This window comes from Echeneis naucrates, chromosome 6, assembly GCF_900963305.1.
Source record: "Echeneis naucrates chromosome 6, fEcheNa1.1, whole genome shotgun sequence".
In the NCBI taxonomy this organism is placed as follows: Eukaryota; Metazoa; Chordata; class Actinopteri; order Carangiformes; family Echeneidae; genus Echeneis; species Echeneis naucrates.
This window is the reverse complement of record NC_042516.1, coordinates 11,914,412-11,937,174: the sequence shown is the minus strand read 5'-3', so window position 1 is coordinate 11,937,174 and position 22,763 is coordinate 11,914,412. Positions and strand designations below refer to the sequence as shown.

Genomic DNA, 22,763 nt, shown 5'->3' with positions numbered 1-22,763 from the left:
TTTAATTAGCGCATACCTTATAAGCATCAAGCTTATGGGGTAAAACTGTTACTGTCCTCAAGGGGTGTGTAGGTCGCACAACTGCATACACAAAGGCATCAACACAGACCTAACAAGTGTGGACACTTTTATGACTTATGTTAACCATGAAATGTGTTTCCATGGTAAAAAGGAAAAACCCAGTAAACAGTAAGCAGAGCAGAAGCGGTATTATTTCTGACTATTTCCTCTTTCTGAGCATAAAAACTCCTCCACATCTGCCTCCTTCCTCCTCCTCACACATTCTTCAGTCCTGATTCAGCTCACGTCTTGAGTGACCAAAGTTTAAGCCAAGATATTTTTTCTGTTTTTATATATACATACATATATATATATATATATATATAAAAACAGAAAAAATATTTTGGCTTAAACTTTGGTATATATATGACATTTCAGTCATGCTCCTACTGAAACAACCAATGAGTTATCATGCATTTCATAAATTCATGCTTTCACTTCCACATTTCTCCTCGAAGTCATGCGTTTCTCTCCTCTCCCTGGGTGCCCCTGCTCACTCTCACCTCCTACTCCATGTTGTGGTTAAACTCGCTATGTTCTGCATTCCCAGGATTCCTTGCTGCATCCCGTTTCACATGCCTTCATGCCCACAGTGGCAACAAAACCACCAATGTCCCATTTACCTCCAGCCTGATTTATTTCCTCCCACAGCATTTTTTCCTTCTCTGACAGTTGCTCTGTGCTCATGTCCTGACCCCCCTCCTCACAGTGGCTGAAGTCAAAGAAAGCATCCTTCCTAACACAAATCCAACACCTCTCTCACAGTCTACACTTAAATATGACTTTTTATACTTAAAAGGAAAAGGGTGCGTTAGCACTAAGCATAGGGGACACTATCTGGACCATACGAGGGAAACATCAACTTATAATTTTGATCTCCCTTCTGCTCTCATCATATTATATTGTAGGTTACAATCCAAGAGGCTTGTAATAAAATCACAGAAAACAAATACACAAATGTCTCCGGTAGCCCTGAGACCTTAACAGCCTCCACTCATGGTTTATTACTAAAATTACAGTTTGTCTTGGAAATTTATGGGCATTAAGGATACAAGATGACAGGCAGAGCAGTCATGGATGTACCAAATTAACTGATTCAAACTCATGAATCAGTTCCATGCACACACTGAAGCCACACTTTCAGCTAAGAGTGAGGTTTGTCTCTTTGGCCTGTGTGCCTATCCTGATTTTTTTTAAAGATTCAGTCTGTTCATGCTTAAAGTGCTGACATCTACCCTGCTTTCTTTGGTTCGTCTCAAGGAGAAAGTATTTCAAAGACTTGCATTACTTTACATTCATGACTCCATACATCTCACCTTCATGCCAGCAGCAGCTGCAGGACCACCGGGATCCACAGCCTGGATGTGACAGGGTTTGCTACCTCGCACCACAAAGCCCCAGCCCACAGCATCGCCTACAATCTGAGAAACAAAAGGCATATCTGAGCTGTCAGAATGAAATAAGACACTGCTGTTTTTAGTGTTTATGCCTGATGTCTTGTTTGAGTTAAAAAATGCACAGCCGGTTGTTGTAAACTGTTTCCAGCGGACGCGGGTGTGACAGTAATTTGGCATCATGTGGCAAACACAGTGATGACAGAGTAAGAGTAAAGCGGGATGGGAGCGCAATGCCAATGCGTGTGTGAGTGTGCAATTGTGTATGAAAGGATCCAGCCAACCATTGAACTGGTCATTGTTAAAGCTCAGCTCCCTCAGAGTGTGTGTGTGTTGTGTGTGTTCGTGTGTGTGTGTGTGTGTGTGTGTGTGTGTCCTACAGTGAATGTCTTCTTTATAAAAGGTCCCCCTGGGGTCTGCAGTTCCTCTGGACTCACTTGTCTTTTGAGAACTGTTGGGGTGAAAAACACATGCACACATAAAATACTAATTACAACCTTGCTGGCTTCCTGTTTCCTGAAACAGCAGAGCTCCTCTTCCCCTCCTGCCACTTCCCTAAACCATTACTCACTTCAACATGGCCCTGCCATGGACAGTAATGTAATCCAATCCAATCCAGTTTGTGGTTTCAACCTGTTTCATTTCATGAGGATGAATCTATACACCTATATGCGTATCGATGTGCTCATTCCAAATGTTTACTTCACAGCTCAGATTCTTAATAATTGTCATTCATATCTCTGAGTCTATCTAATGTTTAGAATTCATCATATAAGGCGATACGCAAGCTAAACTGTTAACTTTCTGAGGTTTGTGATGTCTCAGGAATAATGTCATCATTGCGTAATTACTGTAATTATTTCACAGAACAGAAAGAACTCATATTTTATGCTACTGTCTGCAAAACATTGTCAATAAACCTTGAAGTGTACAATGACTGAAGTGAATTTATTTCATCCCACAAAAGTGAAGAGGGCACATTCCGTTTAAATCATGTGGTATGTGTGCATATCTCTTGTGCGTTGTTTGTGTGTGCTTGACGAATCACTTCTGGTCTGTGTGGTACTTTCTAATTTAACAGGGAAGAGAAAGGGACATAAGAGAGCCCTCTCATTCTCCTCACCTGAGCATTTTCATAATCTCTCTGTGGAAATCCTGATCTGATGACTTCTGTAATACCTCATCTGTCACTTCTACCTCACATCAAAGATCCAAATCTTTTTTTCATAATCTGTTTGGTTCTTTAATCCCCCACTAAACCCTTTGTTCACTAGGACACTACCTACTTCTACCTACTATAACTGTGATAGAAAAATACCATGTCTGGTGGATGGTTTGTATTTTTAGTCTTCTGGATTCCTATCATGCGATAAACACATTTTTTTTTTTTTACTTTAGTGTTATGCCAGGGGGGGAAATACCCGAGGAGAGAGCATGTTTGTGTGTGGGGGGGGTGGGGGAGACTCTTCCTCTACAAAGAGATTCTTGTCAAAGACTCTGCTCAGATTAAACACATCAAAGAAAACTTAAGTGGATATCTTTAGTGGCAACACAATAGAAGAAAGAACTACACTACACAAACTTGTGCACATGCGCACAGAGCTTAAAAACTTCATTCAAACCTCCATCCATTCATCGGTTTGAGTACTCCATCTCCCGAGAGTATGAATGAAGGATAATCACTTCCTGTGTACGACACATAACCTGCTTCCTCTGCATGTGTTCATTTCACCCCTCTCTTTAAAATGAAGTCAAGACAATTTACAGTTTGCGATGACATGAATGGCAAGAACCCAGCTAGATCATTTTTTAGTGACTTGAGTTTTCTATGCTTACAAGGAAACCTGTGTTAAGGATAAAGCATTTAATAGATGTGAATGTGAAACGAATGTGAATTTCAAGTGCTTATTTAAGGTGCAATCAGTAGATTTATATCACTCTATTAGTATCCAGATAAAACAGCCACTCCTATATTCATGTATCCATGTTTGCAAAAGGCGGGCGGAACTGATCTTCATGCACTCGGTGGGAGACCTACAGCCTAGACCTACAGCTCTGTGTAGTATGTGCGTGTCCATGTCGACGCACCAGATTTTGGGTTGCAGAGGACAGGTGGGCTGCTGCTGAGCGTCGGACTGCTGCTGTAATAACCACTGCTGCCACAGCTGCTGCTCAGGCTGCTCCGACGAACTCCGACCGCCACTTTTATCTCTTTAGTGGGACTAACTGAGACAGACACAGACAGAAGGAGACACATTGAGAGGGCGTATTCAGTATTCAGATTTTTTTATAAACTCACTGTTTTTTTCGGAAATGGGAAAAATTTGTATCATTTTCTAAAATGCAACTCTCTTTTCCAGTCGTTTCTACTTATCCACTTCATCAGGATCTCTATCTCTTGGCGTTGTTGGCTAATTGCAGGCACTTTGTGATGCTTTTGTTGGCTCTGTATGCTGTACGTAGGGACTACTTGAAAAATGTACAGAAACTCTCAGAAGTCAGAGAAATGCTAAAGCAGAAGTAGATTCTTTGATTTACTACACTGATTCTACATTGTGTTTATGAGCTAAAAGGAGGTCCAACTCTAAAATGTACATGTCCAAACATATCAGACGATTTCACAATGATCTAAGCTGTTTTGTGGAATCACATTCAAAAATGAAAAACCTCTAACCCTGGGGTGTGGCACAAAAGTCAACAGGATCATGTGATCGACAAAACTCAGCACTTTCAACATGCTCTTTTGCCAAACAATATAACTAGCAAAGATGCAAGTTATCATGTGTGCATGATTACAAAGACGAGAAAGAAAATAAGAGTCAATATGACACTGTGGTTTCACTTAAAAGACAAAATTCAATAACCAAAAGAAGTCCTCAAACTGCACGATGAGAACTTCTTGACAAAGAGCTCATGATTATATCAACAAACTGTTTTGTCTGACAAACAATCTAAAAGAAAAATGGATTTCAGTTCATTGGTATAGGACAAAAATAATGGAGGAGAGGAGCTGGAGCCTGCGAAAGATTTTTTACATTTTTATTTCTATGGTTACTTAAATAAATTCATCATTTAGCATAATAGGTGCATTTTATTTTCCTCTTGATATAATAATCCACTAAAGGTTTCTGTCAGTTTCAGTAGGATGACGGCGGGGCTGGGCTATAAATCAATTTTATTGATTCATTTGAAGTTGCACTTAAAGCCGATTTGTTCTGAATGAAAATCTTCAAGCCCTAGAGGATGAGGAACATCATCCTCTCTGAAGTCCAAAGTCTGGCTACTATACTACTACTGCACAGGCGGAGAATAATTTACCTGAGAGGAAGCTGGTGTTGCCTCCATCTGAGTTCTGCTTGCGGAGACAGAAGGGGCTGTCGTGACTCTCGGGGATGCTGCGGCCTCGCTCGTGAAGAAGTTCTAACAGTCGCCGCCGTCGCCGAAAATTCATCCTGAACTGGTAGAGGAGGGGCCCATCGACAAAGTGGTGCTTGTTGGCAACTGGAAATTATACATGTGGATGGAGAGAGTATGCATAAGTTTCGTTACATGTGAAATAGTACGTGGTTTTATCCCCATATTTGATTTGAGCAAATGTCGCACTCAGCAAAGTCAAATTATTTTAACAACTACAGTGAGTGAATGTGTCCTCTAAGTCTCATATGTCCGAACCCCTTTTACCCCCACAGGCCAGCTGAACTCAAATATGCCGCACTAAACAAACTTTCCACCTGTGCTGAACAAACAAACTGGCCACACAGAACACTGACCTCAGCCATCTTAACTGGACAGATAAACTGAGCAGTTACGCAAGCATAGTTTCATTTAAATTAATAAGCTTGTGATGATGACTATCTGTTTCGAAACCCCCTATTCCCTGAATTCAGATACAGGAAAATATATTACGGACCCGAAGATAACATTTCAGGAGTCCCAGACACAGGATGAGATAAATAGCTTTAATCTGCTAAATCTGTCAGCAATGAAACCGTTTAGGCTACACTTGTTTTCATTTCTTCTTTCTTGCCTCTTGCGGCATTAAATTTGTAACTTTCCCATTTTTATCTACTATGCTGATGATTTATATCTTTGCTTTTCTTTTTCTTAGATGATTATGATGGATTACACTACAGTTACTATCTTCTTCTTACAGACAAATATAACGATGAAAACTGTCTTACCCTTTCATCCATCAGGCCACAGATATTAAGAAACACACTGACACCGACCTTGTAGTCAGATCCAACCTTATGGTTACAAAGCTCTTTTCAGTCAAGTCCTTTTATTGTAAGTGAAAAGCCATGTTTTATTATCTCCACACAAAAAACTGACTGAAATGCTAATCCTTTTGTTCATTTTTAACTGATTTAAGAAGCTCTTGCAGTACAAGCAGTCGGAGTGGAAGACTTATGCGGCCTCTCTCAGCCTGCTGTTGGCCCAATGCCTTTGGCATTAGCGATACAACAACCTACTCCACAAGATTTATATTCTTAATTTGTTTATGCTTTGTGTGGGATTCAGGTTCATAATGCAGAAAAAACTACTGCAGTGTTGTCGCACAACAAACACACTAACCAAACACAACGTGGATCCATCCAGACCTGGCCCCTATACATTACATGTATGAATGTGTGACTGCTGCACAGCAGAGCAGAGAGCAGGAATGTAGTGAGTAACCTCGTTCTCTGCTCTTTACAATGTGCTGAGGGCCTGCAACCCGCTTCATCCATAGAAGAAAATTATTTTCTCAAAATGATCACTTATGCAACAACAGGGTGTCTCCGATTATAAAGTGAAACGTCCATAAGTCCATATATGTGTAAGAGCAGCTCAGTTATTTCCAGGGGGAGGAAGACACTATGAAGCCTCTGTGAGGCCAGCAGGAAGCAGATCAGGCTCTGCATTACATTAACAGCGTAAAGTGACAACACACAGTGCTGCAGTGTGTATGTGTGTGTGTGTGTGTGTGTGTGTTAAAGAACACAACATTCCTAGTACCCCAGAGATGCTCGGCTCAATCGCTGCTCTTGAGGGAGGAAGTGGGGGAGAGCAGATGGGCCAACTGTGTGACGGGGACTGACCGAGGCAGAGGAAGAGAAACAGGAGCAAAAAAGGTGAGACATTTCTGTCACTCTGTTCTTCACCATATGATAAACTTTCTCTTAATCACCTGTCTTTTGAGGGCAATAATTTTCTCTATGTTCAAAACCACATAAATGAAGATCTGGTAAACAGGCAGCTGTGGTAATTTCATGTCAATTGTTGCTTTACTGTATGCTCTCCACACTAGAGGGATTCAACATGCTGACCCCCAGCTGTGTCAAAGGCTCCTCTGTACATTCAGTGCCTTTACTTTTGTCTGAATTCGGGGGGGGGGGCCCTCCAGCACTTAAGCCATGTGACTTGAGACGGGTGTGAATTGCGCATATAGGCATCAAATTAAATTTCATCTCATGTGGTCACCCAACAGGAGCTCACTCACATCACAGTTCCATTGATAAAAAAATATGAAAAGCACCAAGAGCACATTATGGCACCTCTAGGATTAAAAGCACTGATGCTACTTTATCAAAGCTTTCATGTGTCTGTGGTTTTACTGTCCTTTGGTCGGATATATTTGCTCCTGCAGAGTAAGTCATAACTGGTCGAGGTCAGTCAACTTTCGCTAACTATGTTATTAGAAATGGCTCTGAATTAGTCATCAAATCAATTTCTGTAATTACAAAATGTACCCATCACTCTCAAAATAATCAGATATGTGCCGGTGACATTTACTCTGTTCAGCCCCCGCCCTTTTAAATGTTACCTACACCGATGCATGTATCACATATTCACAGAGAACACGACAGCCGTCACTTCAGATGTAGGAGCCTGTTGACATTTCAGAGCCTGGGATTCAGGCCACATTTTCCCCATGTTTACTCCTCTGATACACTTTGTAACTCTACTCCCTCCTGAACACGGCTCTGAGGCAGGTCAAGTCAGGCCCGGGAGACACGGGAAATCAAAACTGGTGGAGAAACACAATCCCAGCCAGTGTGAGATACAAGATGGCTGAGAGTCCAACCCTGGCTCTGATGAGTTTTAGGAGTGGGCGCCATTTACATTTTTTTTGCTTTTAGGTGTGAGGACAAGAGTGAAAGTTCAACTAGAACCCAAGTTCATCTATCTGTGAAGCTAAAATGGCCATCTGGGTGACAGCCTTGCGCTGCTGCTGCCCCAGGCCTTTGACTTTTACAGGAACTTTTTTAAAAAGGTGTACTTCAGAGTGCAGATAGGTTTGTAATTAAACGAAAGGTCAATAAAAGCTATCAGATTGCATGTTCTAAAAGAGCAAAGTAAGCATTGTATAAAAGACAAGGTCCCAAGGTAAAAGAGGGACTACTACTTATGTGACCAACTTTAACTTCACCGGCAAAAAAGGTCATTCTCAGATCATCAATCTGTCAATCTCATGAAAACCAGTCAGACTTTAAGACCCCCTGAAGCAGGTCTAAGAATATATAGCAGGGTTAAGGGTTAAGAGTTAAGCTTTTTCAAAGACTCGAGGTTGTGTGAATTTATCAAACAACCTAAACTTTGATTACAGTTGTGCGCGTAAGCAGTGAGTGCTTTTGGTAGTACCTGATAATGTGAAAGGACACAGCGGGGAAGGCTGCCCCCATTTTTCCTCACCGTGCTGAATGATCCCATGTTCAAGAAGCCTCCGTCCCAGCCGCTCTGCTTCCTCCCTGGTTGCCATCTCTCCCTCCTGTAGCAACCACCCAATGAACTCGGAGCCCACCAGCGTCCCTTCATATGTCCCACCCTCCTCTTCCCTTCTCTGTAAAAGGTTGTTTTCTGTGTTCATGAGCCTGTGAAGAGAGAAGGAAAAAATTTTTGGTACTTTATTTATATGTCTTTTGCACTATTGCATTATAAGAGCAATCTAAAAGAAACACAAACCGCAAAAATCCCCGACCTACTCCAACAATTGTGGGCTGAGGTTAAATTTTGCATATACTGTCATACACTGAGCTAGTCTTTTGTTCACAAAGCAGTGTCTCTAGGAAAATTTACTTCTGCAACACTGGTTAATGTCTCCAATTAAATGTGGACCTGGCTCATATTCCGTTGTGCCAGATGGGGGAAAAAAAAAAAAAGTATGAGCTCACATTTAAAATGTAAACTTTCTTTAGTGTGAGTTGCTAAGAGGGAAAAGCTGACCAACAAGCTGCACAGTCAGAATGACAAGTGCTGCACTACACGTCTGGATTAACATCTGTCACAAGTGGGAGCAATGAGTGAACGTTAAAAGTAAATTAATGTTGTTCCTAAAACCTAATGCACCAGAACTACAGATCAGAACAGCCCGAAAAGGTAATTACATCAAGATCTGCTTCACTATAAATAAAAGGGGGTTTGACTTTGTGGACTCGGTTGGATTTAAAAGCTCAAAGAAGAATCTGTCTCACATTAGTGAATAAGACTTCACATTTCCTTTGGAATATTTCGTGTGTGAGTCTGAATAGCTAATGTCAAAAAATTTGAATAAATGAACTAATTGGTGTGATCTCGTCTGGATGGCAAGAGGTGGCAGACACACAAACACACACACACACACTCAACTAAAATAGACAAGTACCCGCATGAATAAAATTGCTCTCTCCCTGCGTGCACCGTTGAAAACACACTCAGGCCTGTTACCCACACCCAAACACTGTCACCCCACAGTGGTGAGCTTTCTGCGACACATTTGTACATGTCTGAACATAACCTACAGATGAACTGAGAAATACAGCATTAAAGCCAAACAGATAAGTTTTCAACATCTTTGCTGGCACAAAATACATTCCCACATTCTGTTTTAATGGTTATCAAATATTCGTTTTGTACACAAGTAGACACACAGTGCACCAAGACAAACTATAGGGGCTATAGCAACTTACGAAATTAAGGGCACAGCTTTATTAAAGGAAAAAAAAAAAAAAAAATCCAACAGCTTGTCTGGGTAAATATCTTGTTACCAACCATATCTTTGTTTTCTTTCAAGGCAACCTCCAGTTACGGTAGTGATGATAAAGGTGCATACGAGGAAATCAAACAATGTAATATAAAGTGCAACAGAGTCAAAACACAGACAGCAGACTGCTGTTCCAAACACATTGTGTACTGTATTAACTGATTATGGTTGTTCTGTCATGGAGAAGCAGTCACTTTGTCCACTGGGACAACATTTCTATCTTAATTTAAGCAGGACATTAGGCCAAACCATTCGTGCCAGGGAAAAATAGCTTGTACCTTGATTCCTTTAAATAAGGGTCCTAACATGTGAAGTTAAACTAAATGAAACCTTAATCAAGTGCAGCCTCTAAAATGCCTCCTCTGTGCAAAAAGCCCTTTCTGCCAGAAATGGCAGAATTGGTCAGAATGGCTCATTTGGACGATGAATGATGATCCAGAAAAAGCTGTAGCTCCGCACATGTCGAGAGAAAAATTACGCCAGTATAAGACCGTATTCTTTCAATTTAAGGCCTGAATTGAGCAAAATAAAGACGACCAAATTAAATGTACAGTATTTGAGAAATGTGGTTTGAGGTGCCCAGCTAGGACTGGGAGTGTTCTTCAGTCAAATAAAGTCAACAAACTGCTGAATACGGGTCTTATTCAGATGTCAAGTTTTGATGGATTATGACATTTAGCATTTAGTAGGACAAGTGTTATGACCTACATTAGTAACTAACATCATGATACAACTGTTGAAAGAACTGAACAAAATGTTCCATCAGACCCGGCTGTGTACATAGGGCCATTTAATCCATTTGAACATGTTAAGTCAACAGATCAAGTTATATCAGCTCAAAGGGTTTCACCCCAAGTGCTGCAGTCAAAGAATAATAGCCTCTTGAGTATCACATGAGCCGTGCAGATTGTGAGACTGCGCAAGTAGATCATGGTGACCTCAAGTGGGGCAAGTGAGCGCAGCCATGACCTGGATGTACATGAAATGTAGTTGTTCAGTCAGCAGCATACCAAACTCAGCCTGAACAGTGTCAACTGAGGCGCACAGGTACACAAGCTGGGTTTTTCCACTGCTCTCAGAATTTGAAGTCACGTACGGTGTGTACATTTACATGAGGTTTTGTTGTTGTTGTTGCTGCTGTTGTTCTCAAGCTAAAGTTACAGAAATCAAGTTGCAACATTGTTCTGTAGATCATTTACCAGAAAGAGCCAAAACTAAAAATGTAAAAAAAAAAAAAAACATTAAATATAGATTTTACTTGTTCTCCCAAATAAGAAAGAGTTCAGTATTATTCAATATAACGTTTGTCATAGAGCAGCATGGCGGTGGTTAGTGCTGGTTCCCACCCTGGGGCCTTTCTGTGCAGAGTCGTTGGCCCTGTGATGGACTGGCGACCTGTCCAGGGTGTACCCCGCCCTCGCCCAATGTGAGCTGGGATTGCTGGGATTGCCTCCAGCACCCCCAACAACCCGGAAATGGAAAAGCATTGGAAGATGAATGAATGAGCATTTGTCATAAACTCTTGCTCAGTATATCCTACATAAGATTTTTTAAATCCTGTTCATGGTAACTTTCTTGTGGGTTTGGTCTCTCGCAGTGGTCCAAGTCTCTGAGGTGAAAATTATTTTAAAAAATAATGAAATTTATGAAAAACAATACTGTACCTAATTCAGAACACTCATTTAGAAAATTGAGAGTAAACTGTTTGCCCTTTCCACATGATTGATGTCTCAGAGTGTTTGTATATGCAAACACTATTTCCCACTTCACCAGACCTTTTCAGCTCATTTGTGGAAACTTCACAGCTCAATGGCTCCTACTGTATGTATTTCTGTTAGATCAACTACCCAGCATGCATGAAGCGGGAACCCAAGAGATTCTTAAACTTTATTGAATCAAATTAATTATATTAGACCGTCTTTATTCATTCAGGCTTTTAGGGTTAGGGTTAAAACGGCGAAAACATTAAATATTTAAATGTCTTGATGTTAAATCCTCTTTTGTTCATGACTCAATATGCTGGATTTCATACGGTAATAATCACAGACATCCCACCCGTCTCATGTGGAAATGTTGGGATCTGCTCTGAAACATCGACAGCAGCTCTTGTCAAGCAGGCAGCTGTTACTAGCTGTATGTAAGTTTAGCGGCATTAAAGTGTCAGACAGAAACATGCCCACTAATTTAAAGCATGAACTTTGGCAGGGAATGGGCAAAACCACCGATATGATCCTACCAAGGACTGTGTTGGAGACAGTTTGTCGTTCGTCTCTAACCTTGAAAATGTCCATGGAATCAACAAACAGTGCTGTCTGTCTCTTTCGCTACCTTGTTGGCATTGATTTGACACTGATGCAGCGAACGTTGATGCGCAAACGTGTGATAAAAATGTGTGCAAAGCACTTGCAGAGGTTGATTGAACTTTTGAAGTCAGTCATTATCGAGCATGAATAAAACCTATCCATATACTGGCTGGGTTTTGTGTGACGCAAGTGACTTAAGTAACGTGAAAGATAAAAAATTCAGGAAAATATTAGATTTCTTAGTCATCATCTTCATTTTCAACATGAGCAGGAGTAGAGAAGTAGTTGATATTGCTGAGATGCCTTTGGGCCATAGCTGAACGGAAGTCACAAAAGACTGTCAGTGTGATTGAGCGTGTGTGTAGGACAGGACAACGTGGGAAATCTAGCCCAGATAAATAAAGTATCGATAAGTAATTCATTTATTGGAAATATTGGATTACTTTTATTTGAAAGTTTAATACAAGGATCAACAAATCGCTGATGCAAAAAAACAATAAAGCTGTTTGTGTTTTGCACAAAACACAAACAGCTTTATTCCCCTTTCCTTTCACACATCCTGCCACCTCTTCGTCACATGAGCAGACTGGATTTCTTGGACTTTCTTGAGACACACAGTGACACACTCGTGTAAACAGAGAACTATTTTTCATGTTTTTGTTTGACACCCCCTGCACACAGACACACAAACACATACAAAAAGTTGCATAAGAGATAGAAATAGTCCAAGGGGAGACATCTGTCGTCTCAGCCCTCGAAGCTATGTGTTTATGTAATCACCATGGTGCAGCGCAGGACACACACACTAAAACACAACAGTACGCGCGTACGCGCACACACACACACACACACACACACACACACACACACACACACACACACACACACACACACACACACACACACACACACACACACACACACACACACACACACACACACACACACACACACCCTCAAGCATATTCTGGTGGCTGCCTGCTTGTGAACAGAAGTTGCTTCTTGATTACTGTTACACCACAATTAATAGCTTTGACATATAAAAAGCAAAGATTCTCTCTTTGGAGTTGAAAGTTCTAACATCCAGTAATGATTTCCATTTATACCTCTTGTTTTCATAAGTATGCAACAATATATAATCTACAATTAGTTCCTTTATAAGAGGCTTAACACGTTTGAAGGAGATATCAGCACTTTTAGCTAATTCAACTTACATCACAATGCAACTTTTAGTCTCGGACTTTTAGCATCCTGCTCAACTGTAACTAGCATTCAGTTCCACAACTTCCTATTTGTCCATTGGAAAAATAAATAGCATCTACCACATTGATTTCTGATGGTGTCAAATGTCAAATTAACACAAACTAAGTCCAATTAACAAACCAGTGGAAGACGTTTCACACGTGTTGTGACAGCAGTTCCCAGGCAACATGGTTAGACCATTTTATACAGACCGTCCATCAAGTGGACTGTTAGTGTCTGTGGCTGTGTAAAGATGCTACTCTCATGGGGACTTCTGGAGAAGCATTTAGCCTCATTACCATTTGAAGAACAACATCATGGGTCCCAAGCTGATGTAAAACAAAAACATTCCCATTAGTGGTGTCCTCTGCCCTCCTCTGTGCTGTGAGTCATCTCTTCTACAAAAATACTCCAAACATCCTTTGATTTCCCAATTCCTCCTGACTATTGATACGGTCAAAAATCAGTTTAGCACACTACTAAGCAATGTAATAAATGTCAAAAAGCATATTTTCTTACCAAAAAAAAAAAAAAAACAATGCTGGTGGCTTTTCTGACCAACTATGAATGATTCCCGCACAGAAAAACAGGCGTGCAGGAAATGCTTGGTATGTGTCACAGCTTGCCAAGTGACCAAGAAACTCTAAAGGTTTAGGCAGTGTTAGATAAAACGGCGATAGTTCGTCGTACTTCATGCCAGCACACTTCAACAGAATCATTTTCGAAGAAAGAAGCTTTATATCATGCCAACAATCAGTATGTATATCAGCGTATCAGTAAAAAGGGAGATGCTTTTCGTAGTTGATGGCTATTTCAGATTTGCGAGCATTTCCCTGCTTTTATTTGCCACGTAACAGATGGGGAGAAAGCACATTGTTAAATCCTCAAACTATTCATCAAAAGGGGTTATTTGTAAGTTTTCTACGCCAACATGGTTTCTTACGAAGAGCTCCAGACATTGTTGCGTTTTGATTATGATAGATCCCCTGGACAACACTTTCAGACCACACAAAAGTTACAACATGTGCCAGGACTGGTAGGAAATGATAGAAAGATGAGCTGACATTGGCCTGGCCTTCCACTGAAGGAGACAGCAGTTAGTGTGTCAAGTAATTCAGTTTGCAAAACTTGCAAATAGCTCCTTAAAGCTGCTGAATTCATTTCTTCTTAGTCCTACAATATTAAGTAGCTTTAACTGTGTTGTTGTGTTTTAGGTTTGTGTGTTTGTGTACGCATACTTCTCATATATCCTCTGGCCCCTCATGAAAACCTTGGCTTCACTATCCAATGGGAATGTGCCGTCATCCTTACGGAAACGATAAAACAACTTCAAGTCTTTGAACTCCCGGTGTTCATCGCACACTGTAAAAAAGACACGCACAATCATATATAGAGAAAAAAAAAAGTCTAATTTGTTTAAGTTTAAAGGACTTCATTACATTAGTGCTGTAGACTGTAGAGACAAAACAGACAGAATTTGTTATGATAAGAAGATGAAACTAAAATGCAGAGAAGATATTTACAGACAGTTGGACGAGGCTGGAGGTACAGACAGCTCGAATGTTTTTTGTTTTTAGTACCATGAGCAACATGTAGAGACTTAAATTATAAGATAAAAAAACTGCCCCATGTTTATAACTGATGCAATGTCTTTCTTTATGATAAATCTAAACATTTGTCCTTTTTGAAATAAGGTCACAGGTGACAAAAGATTTATTACTAATCCAAGTGTCTCATTTTGTTTATATTTTTGTAAACTTTTGTAGAAAAGTTAATTGCATAACACCAAACCACAAGTTGGAAATTATGTAGTGGTCACGTTAATATTATGCAAACCAAAGTTGTCCATTCATAGCTCACCATTAGCTTCTTTTTCCTTTTTCTTTTTTTTTTTTTATTCTGGTGACTGCACTTAAGCATCAAAAATCATAAAAGGATTCATTCTGGCTTGGGCCACAAAAATATGCCACTTATGCTGTACTCTGGATAGCACAAGCAAAGATCCTCTACATTATGTTTTTATAAAGCAGTCACTTAAAACCAAACAATGCTAAATCATTTATCATTTACAGCTGGGGTAGGTTAATATTGACATGACTCAGTCTAAAGATCAACTAAAGAGAAAGAGGAAGTCAGCCGTTCTTGCCTGTTTCTCCAAACGTGAAGCTGTCAGATGCTAAATTGGAGTCAAAGTTGGGAGATTTCACACCAAAAAGACAGCGAGGAGGAACAACAGATGGAGAGAGGCCCCTGCAGCTGCAGGGAGAATGATACTAACGCACAGCTCAGCCTTACCATGGTGAACAATGCTCTGGTCCAAAAGTTTCTGCATGATCTTGATAGCCGTGTCTCGATCCGAGGCCTCCTTGTGTTCAATCAGCCAATCAATCAGCTCCTTGGCCACAAAGCAGTTTGGGTAAGTGCGTAAGTGGTGCCGCCGATCCTTGATCACCTTTCCCTCATGGAGCCGCAGTCTGGTGGGCAGCAAACAAAAGGAAAATGTATTCTTTGAAACTATTCCTTATAAAGGAGATGAGAATTTTAAGGACACTATTGCAAAATATTGCAAAACTATTTAATAACACTTGGAATTGATCAAAAATCAAACAAGGAGAAGTTTGCCCCTGATAATGACAAATTTCTCTCTAATTAAAAAAAAAAAAAAAACAACTTTGCTGAAAAGTTGTTTTTTTGTGTTAACAATGCTAAGTTTCAAGTAAATTACAAGATTTGGACAGACCTCTTTTGTGATTTTCTTATACCACAAAAATCACATCAAACCAACAACAAGTCTGTCATTTTCATTCATTTTTTCCCATTTCCCTGCCCAGTCAATGGCTCACAGCATTTGTTCCGAGTGAAGACATACAGTAGATATTCGAAAGCAGATCACAAACACATTTTCATTTATGAAAATGGCCAAGTGATTTCATAAACTGGCTGCCTTTCATAGTCTTCAGCGAGCCTTCTCCTCACATATTAGCACGAGCAACACTGGTGCTTTGTTTTGAGGTAAGAAATAAAGGCATGTAACCATTTGAGGAGTAGATATGAGGAGATACTGCATCTTTTACAGTGTAGATTTAGTAAACAGAGGACAATAGACAGTATAAATAAACTGCTGTATGACTTAAAGACTGTTCCTATTTGAAATGTCATTCACAGTAAGAATTCATGCTGCAATTGGTAGGATTGCGAGAAATGACCAATTAGCAAACCTTTTAAAGACGTTAGCTCACATTTCCTGTTTTATTTACACATGTCAACTGCATATCACATCCAGCCTGTATGACAATCTTTTATTGGTAGTAAATGTGGTTTAACGTGAAGAATCTGGGCATTAATTTGAGGTTACATAGAGCAAATCAGAGTCAGTCCTCTAAGCTCTGAATATATTCATGGTGTTACAACTGTCTGCAGGGATTTCTAATGCAGCTACATCACACCATGGCAAACATCTCACTCTGATAGATGGCCTGGATGATGGTCTCGCATCATCAAGGTGACCTCTTGCTGAACCCGAGTACTGTGAAAAAGCCAAGGCTCCTGCAGCTAGCTAGTTCCACAGCATGCTGAGTCCGTGTGCAGCTGGCTAAGATCACTTTGGATTAGCAGTGACTGAGCTGGACACACTCTGCCCACACATTCTTCTGCCAGGACTTCTGATGGGCAAACAGCCTCGGCTGAACAAGTTATAACCAGGCCTAGAATCAGTCTGTCTGTCTGTGTGTGTACAGCTTCAGCAAAGTTCAGTAATCTACCCATAAATCATTTCAAATGGAGGTGGATTAAAATTCATCCATCTTGTTGTTTCCTCCAAGGAAGGTTAGCTGCCTGGCGTCTGGTAGATGCTCTTACTCTGTTGATTATTCTACGTTTCTAAAACTAGTACAGATCAATCAACAACACAGGGGAGCATGTGCTAATGAGTCGCTCCCAATATGACTATAATGATTATAATAATGAATCCCACCCTGGAAAAAACAAAAACATGTGGTCTCCCTCTCTATCACAGTCAGCCACAGTGGAACACACGGTCTATTCACAACTATGAATCGGTCACAAGACGTCATCTGCATTACAGCAGCTGCAGTTGTCTGTGTATCATGGCAGCTGTCTGTCAGATTTGTGCCTGAAGTGGATATAGTCTAAGACATTTAGCACTCAACACGAAGGGAAAGAATTGTGCAATGATGAGGTTTTGCTTTTTGTTTTCATAATTATCATTATCATTATCAGGAACTGTACCCATCATGCTCTGTGAGGTGGACCTCTGACATAACAATCAAACAAAGGTGTGGAAAAAGTACCGTCCTCACATTTACACCCGCTGCTTTTCATATCAGCTCTAATTTCGTTTTCATGAATACTTCTGTTCACAACATGAAAAGTCCAAGTTTGAGGATGTGTAAAATTTAATGGATCAACAAAGATTCTCTAGTAGCCAAGAACGTCTGTACCAGTGTTCATGACGTCCATCAAATAGTATTTGAGATATTGGACCAAAGTGGTGGATAAGTGGTGAACAACATGGTGCTAGTGTGGCTAAAAAGATCTCAGGCTGCGTCTGTAGAAGAGGCAGGAAGACAGAGAGCACGTCTTGTATCCCTTTCCCCAGAACAGCGTCTCACAGTGTCTCAGTGGACTACAGGACAGCCACCCCAACCAACCCCTCATTCGCTGACATCAGCCACACTGCCAGCTGGCCGCTTCAGCATACAGCTGTGCCAGGGACACACATACAGAACAGAAAAACACATTGGTGGTAGGCTAAGCAAGAGTCTCCTAAAAAGTATGGCCAGTGACAAACTCTGGAGGTGGAGACCCGGTGTTACTTTTTATGGTTGACAGCAGGACACTCTCACAGCAACACTCAGCATTATCTCACCCAGCCGGAAAACACAATTCAGTAGTTGTAGTGTTTTGCTCATAGTTCAGTGAGGGGCTGAAATTCCAGGCATCGGTGCCGTGCTTTACCTACTGAGCCTCTATTCACTGCTGGGATCGAACACCACCGGGGGTTATCTGGGGGCTTTCACTACATACAGTAGGTCAAAGAGTACGGCATGTCAACAACATTAGCAGGGTTAACGACTGCAATTTCCTGATAAGTCAAACTGGCAGATCGTAATAACGCTGGGTTAGTAGGTGCATCACTCGCAGTGCAGCTCAAAGTGCACCGTATCACCAGAGCAGCAGAAAGCAACCAGGTGTTCAGTCCAAAAGGTGCAAGAGCAAAGGCGGTTCCTGCAAAACCTGAAGATGACCGGGGATCAGGCTGTGATGTGCATGTTGTGATGGTGAGGCGTGTGTAAATGTCTCTGAAGGGATGTGCATGCTGCAGTCTGGCTGAAAAATGTCTAGTGCAGAATAAGGTACAAATAATAATCAACCTGCTGCCAAACATGAACACAACACACACACACACAGTTAGATGGGACATGTTCTTATTCATCCTGTTCTGGGTCACATAAAACACGCACACTCACTAACTGATGATTAGTGTTGTGTTTTGAAGCTTGAATTAATGATGACAACATGCCACACGCAGGATCAGCGGGGAGCCGGGAGGGCTTCTGACCGACCTACCTCAGCTGCTCTCCGGTGATGAGCACCTCGGCCAGCCGCTCCAGCTCTGCAGCCTTCTTCTGCATGGTGTTCAGAATCCCGTCCATTTCTCTGCTAACACAAAAGGGCACACTGGAGGTTTTTGTGGCCCAGCAGCTTCACACACATACATTATTTTTGAAACAATGATACAATTCTGAGGCTCCATGTTTGCTTTTCTTTTCTTTTCGTTGTAAAGGACTGGGAACATTGCACACCAGTGGGTTGGTTTGACAATAACACACACAGAGAGGGGATGGATTGAAAAACAAAAGCCATGTGTGCAGTGACGATTTAAAAAATAAACTATGCACTGACAATTGATCTTTTGCTTACCCTTCAGGCACCATGGGGAGCGACAATGTGAGCTCCAGTTATTCTTCAGAAGCCAGAGGACAATCACTCCATTTCAGGAAACACATGCAACAATGCGCACGGCTGCAAGTCCCAGCCCAGCTTTCTGTGTTTTCTGCGTTTGTCCCAGTGTTGGTCTGCACTGCTGTGGATGCAGCTTTTGTAAAAATAATCATCTCACATCCCTCCGGCCGCCTCTCCGCAACGCTGCTTTGGTTTGTTTGTCACAGACACGGCAGCACGGGATCAACGCACGTTTCGGCCCACAGCGCGGACAGGGCCGGTCCGCAGACAGCCATTGGGGGGACGCGCTCGGCGTCACTAGGGGGAGTTCACCGGAGGGGCGGGGTCACAGCGGCGTGTGGGTGCGCTCGATTCACACTGCTGGGTACTACAAGGCATGCCGAGATGGATGAGAAGAGACGGGTGGGAAATGTCAGTGTAAACATCCAGGATTCACTTGAATTTTCTTTTTCTTTTTTTTTTTTACCGACTGCCTTCTTCATCACTGCAGCTCAGAATAACATGAGGAGACTTTATTATGAGAAGCAGATAAAAGCTGTCTTTGATTAGCAACATGATCCATTCTTATTTTCATGATTATAAATCATAAATCAAATAATTCATTGAGTTATCATGAGCATGACGTTAACTAGTGTAGCAAAAATTTATTCTAGATCGTATTATGGATTATTTTTTACTTATTATATTGTACGCAAACATGCAAATGGAAACAAATCAAAACTGACCTTGAACCAGCAAAGTTCATATGTTTATATGTAGTCTTTCTGTGCTATTAAATCATATTTTTTTTCTAAGATTTCATTAAGTGGCACTTTTGGAAATTGCTGCAAGCAAATGAATTGAATCTGCCATCATCATGTTAAGTACTTTATTTTATTTAGTACTTTAATATATATAAATTCAGAGTTAACACCAGTTGATAAATAGCTTTGTATACAGGTTTATTCAGGACTGTCAATATTAGATTAAGTTGCGGTCAAAGTAATGCAAAGATATCCTGGAAGTGTTGGATGTGCGTCAAAGGGCAGGCCTCATATATTCACTTGAAACACCTGGGACATCATCAGTGGTTGTGGAGAAGGGATTTCTGCCCATTCATGAATAATTGTCAGTTTTTATTTTCCCAGTCCATTTTGGACTTTATATAAATGTGGATGTTGGTTTTGGGGCTGTATTGATCTAAAGACCATCAGGGTCGACTCAACTAATTGTAAAAATAAGTCAGTTTGTACTGAAGTGTATGAGAAAATGTCACTGCGGCTCATGTGATATATTACTGCAGTTAACATTTTCCTAATGACTGTGACTGTGGCCTCAAATGTTTTTGGCGTCCAATACAACCACGTTATTGTTATTGTTTTTTTGTTGTTGTTGTTGTTGTTTTTCATTGTGTTCCCATTTATAAGGAAAATAGTCCATTAGGGCATGGCTGTCATGTGATTGACAGACTGTATCACAGAGGGCTAACAGGTCAGATCCACCCTCACCTGTAAATACTGGCACATCCGGGTGTCATCAAACCAAGATGGCGGCGGTAAAATGACAAAACATAGGCTTCAAAATCCAGTAGGTGACGTCACCGAGGGTTTAGACCTGACACCCAATGCTGGTGGACCAGGATCAGGATCCGACTGGATCTGATCCTCTGACAGTCAGTCAGAGACCATTCATCTCTGAATTAAATGTCCCAGCATCGGTCCTGATTGCTTTTCATTCACACACTGCTATTTGTCGTCGAAATGTTCGTCAAGAAGAGGTTTTATGTCCGAAGCACGATGTGACGAACCGACCGCGACACCTGCCGGTTCATGGCGGTATTCAATTCACTGCTGCACGTCGGAATCCTTTTTTTTTTTTTTTTTTTTGGCAAGTATGGTTTTAAGGACGCCACGTGTTTAAACTTCTTCATAATAGAATAAACAATTGCCATGGTCATTATTGTTGATAAAAAGCACAAATGGTATTCCTTTTTTCAGTGGGCCAGTGGCGCAATGGATAACGCGTCTGACTACGGATCAGAAGATTCTAGGTTCGACTCCTGGCTGGCTCGGATGTTTTTGTCCTACAGTCGTTATGTTTTGTCGGAGCCGATGTGGTCCTCCACATGCACCTCCACAAACAGATCCCCCTTTATGAGCATCCTCATCTAACCAATCTGTAGCGCAACCAATAATTCCTCCGTGATTTGATTAGAATCCAATAGCGATTATAATTATTTTGTACCATTAGGCTAAATATTTGAAACATTTGAAAAGACGTGGTTCACCTGCAGGTGGGGGGCCAACATGCGAACAGGCAAACTATCCCACTTTCATTTCATCAAAACTTATTAAGATTAACCATGTTGTCTGGGCAGACCAGCCTTTAACTACATCACACTCTAATTAATGATTTAAGTTTGCATTTGTGGTAATATATAACGCCTCTTTCAAGCTATAACTTCATGGGGACATGATATTGAAGATTTTGAAATACATTTATTTTATTCATTCATTTTTTGACGTCAGTGGTGCACTCTTGCCTCAAACACTTGATTTTTAACCTGGTCTTTATTTTCTATAGCCATGTTCACCACAGGCTATGTTTTACTTATGCCCACTTTCAGCAAACTTGTGATTAATGATGTACAACTTAGATCAGAATTTTCTGTGATCTCATTTCTGGCAGTATATAAGAATCATCTGGGTTCAGCTTCTGGTTTGCCCGTAGAGTTTCATGTTTTTGAAAAGTAATGCTTTTCAAGTATCTCCAAGCAGCATCACTCAAGCAGCACCTGGATTCAAGGGAGTCATTTTAAGAGAGACCGTCAGTAATTGTCCCAAATTTTACAGCATGTAAAATTGAGCTTATAGTATGACTGTATCAGCTGTACCCAATGCTGAATGAGATGAAAAACAAAGGCAATGCATTTATTATTATTCATATTTTCTCTACAAGAGTCGTACAGCACATACGTATGTGTTTGCTCTTTATCTTCATTTTCAGTTGGTTATGAAATAAGGACCTCAAATGACAAAGTATTAAGTTAGTAGACTGAAAACACGAATAACATTTGAATGGTAAAGGACGGCAAAACTGTACCTCCCACCATAAATGAAAACAGTATTGAAGTAGTTTTCAGCAAGTCAAAATGAAACATAAGCAAATGAATATTAGCCTACAATATATATCTTTACTTAAATATACAATGTTTGCAATTGTAATAAAATACATAAATCAACAGGTCTAATACCAACCTTCTGAGAGGTGCAAAGAAAACACACATCTATCTCTAAGTGCTTAGAACAGGCTGCATATAACAAATAAAAGAGCAGTGTAACCTGGCTATCTAACATTCCTACTCAGACTTAACAGAGTTTAAGTTTATAGAGGCAGACTAACCTGGAACATAATTACAAAGTTTTAAAATTAATTTGAAATGGTAACAAATAATTAGAAGCAATCTATTGCACATGGGTACTTGCATATGAAAAACCAACAATATTGGCTGCGTGCAGGTCAACATACTGAAGTCTGCGCTGTAATACTAATGTGACCTAATGTATACAAGGCACTAACTCTAATTATTCCATGAGTGATTGTCCTCCCTCCAAGTGGAGGAACAGTCAGCCTTCGCTGAAAACATGAAGCAGTATCAAATGATTGAACCATTATTTTCAAACTTGTGAGTAAGTAGCAGTCTCTCAATGACTGAAACCTAATGTACCTGTAATTTGTGCAGAGTTCCTACACATCATATTTGCAAAAATGATCATTGCTTTTTAAAATGTTGAAGGC

The 22,763-nt window shown here is 40.7% G+C and overlaps 1 protein-coding gene and 1 non-coding gene across 4 annotated transcripts in view; one reads left to right on the top strand and one right to left on the bottom strand.

Annotated features, from left to right (window-relative positions):
* Positions 1 to 22,741, bottom strand: part of LOC115044407 (DEP domain-containing mTOR-interacting protein-like) — a 28,342-nt gene extending 5,601 nt beyond the window's left edge. The window contains exons 1-9 of one of the 3 annotated variants that reach the window (XM_029503368.1): positions 22,693 to 22,741; positions 18,591 to 18,678; positions 15,297 to 15,475; positions 14,240 to 14,363; positions 8,130 to 8,308; positions 4,773 to 4,955; positions 3,543 to 3,680; positions 1,835 to 1,905; positions 1,377 to 1,481 (exon numbers count right to left, since the gene is read on the bottom strand). In XM_029503368.1, coding sequence (XP_029359228.1) covers positions 1,377 to 1,481; positions 1,835 to 1,905; positions 3,543 to 3,680; positions 4,773 to 4,955; positions 8,130 to 8,308; positions 14,240 to 14,363; positions 15,297 to 15,475; positions 18,591 to 18,678; positions 22,693 to 22,741 — 1,116 coding nt within the window. Of the gene's footprint in view, positions 1 to 1,376; positions 1,482 to 1,834; positions 1,906 to 3,542; positions 3,681 to 4,772; positions 4,956 to 8,129; positions 8,309 to 14,239; positions 14,364 to 15,296; positions 15,476 to 18,590; positions 18,684 to 18,944; positions 19,228 to 22,692 lie in introns of those variants that run through there. The other 2 variants (XM_029503369.1, XM_029503370.1) reach the window with 2 other exon arrangements.
* Positions 20,964 to 21,036, top strand: trnar-acg (transfer RNA arginine (anticodon ACG)). The gene has a single exon. It is a non-coding gene; the product is annotated as a tRNA-Arg (tRNA).
* Positions 22,742 to 22,763: the final 22 nt, after the last annotated feature.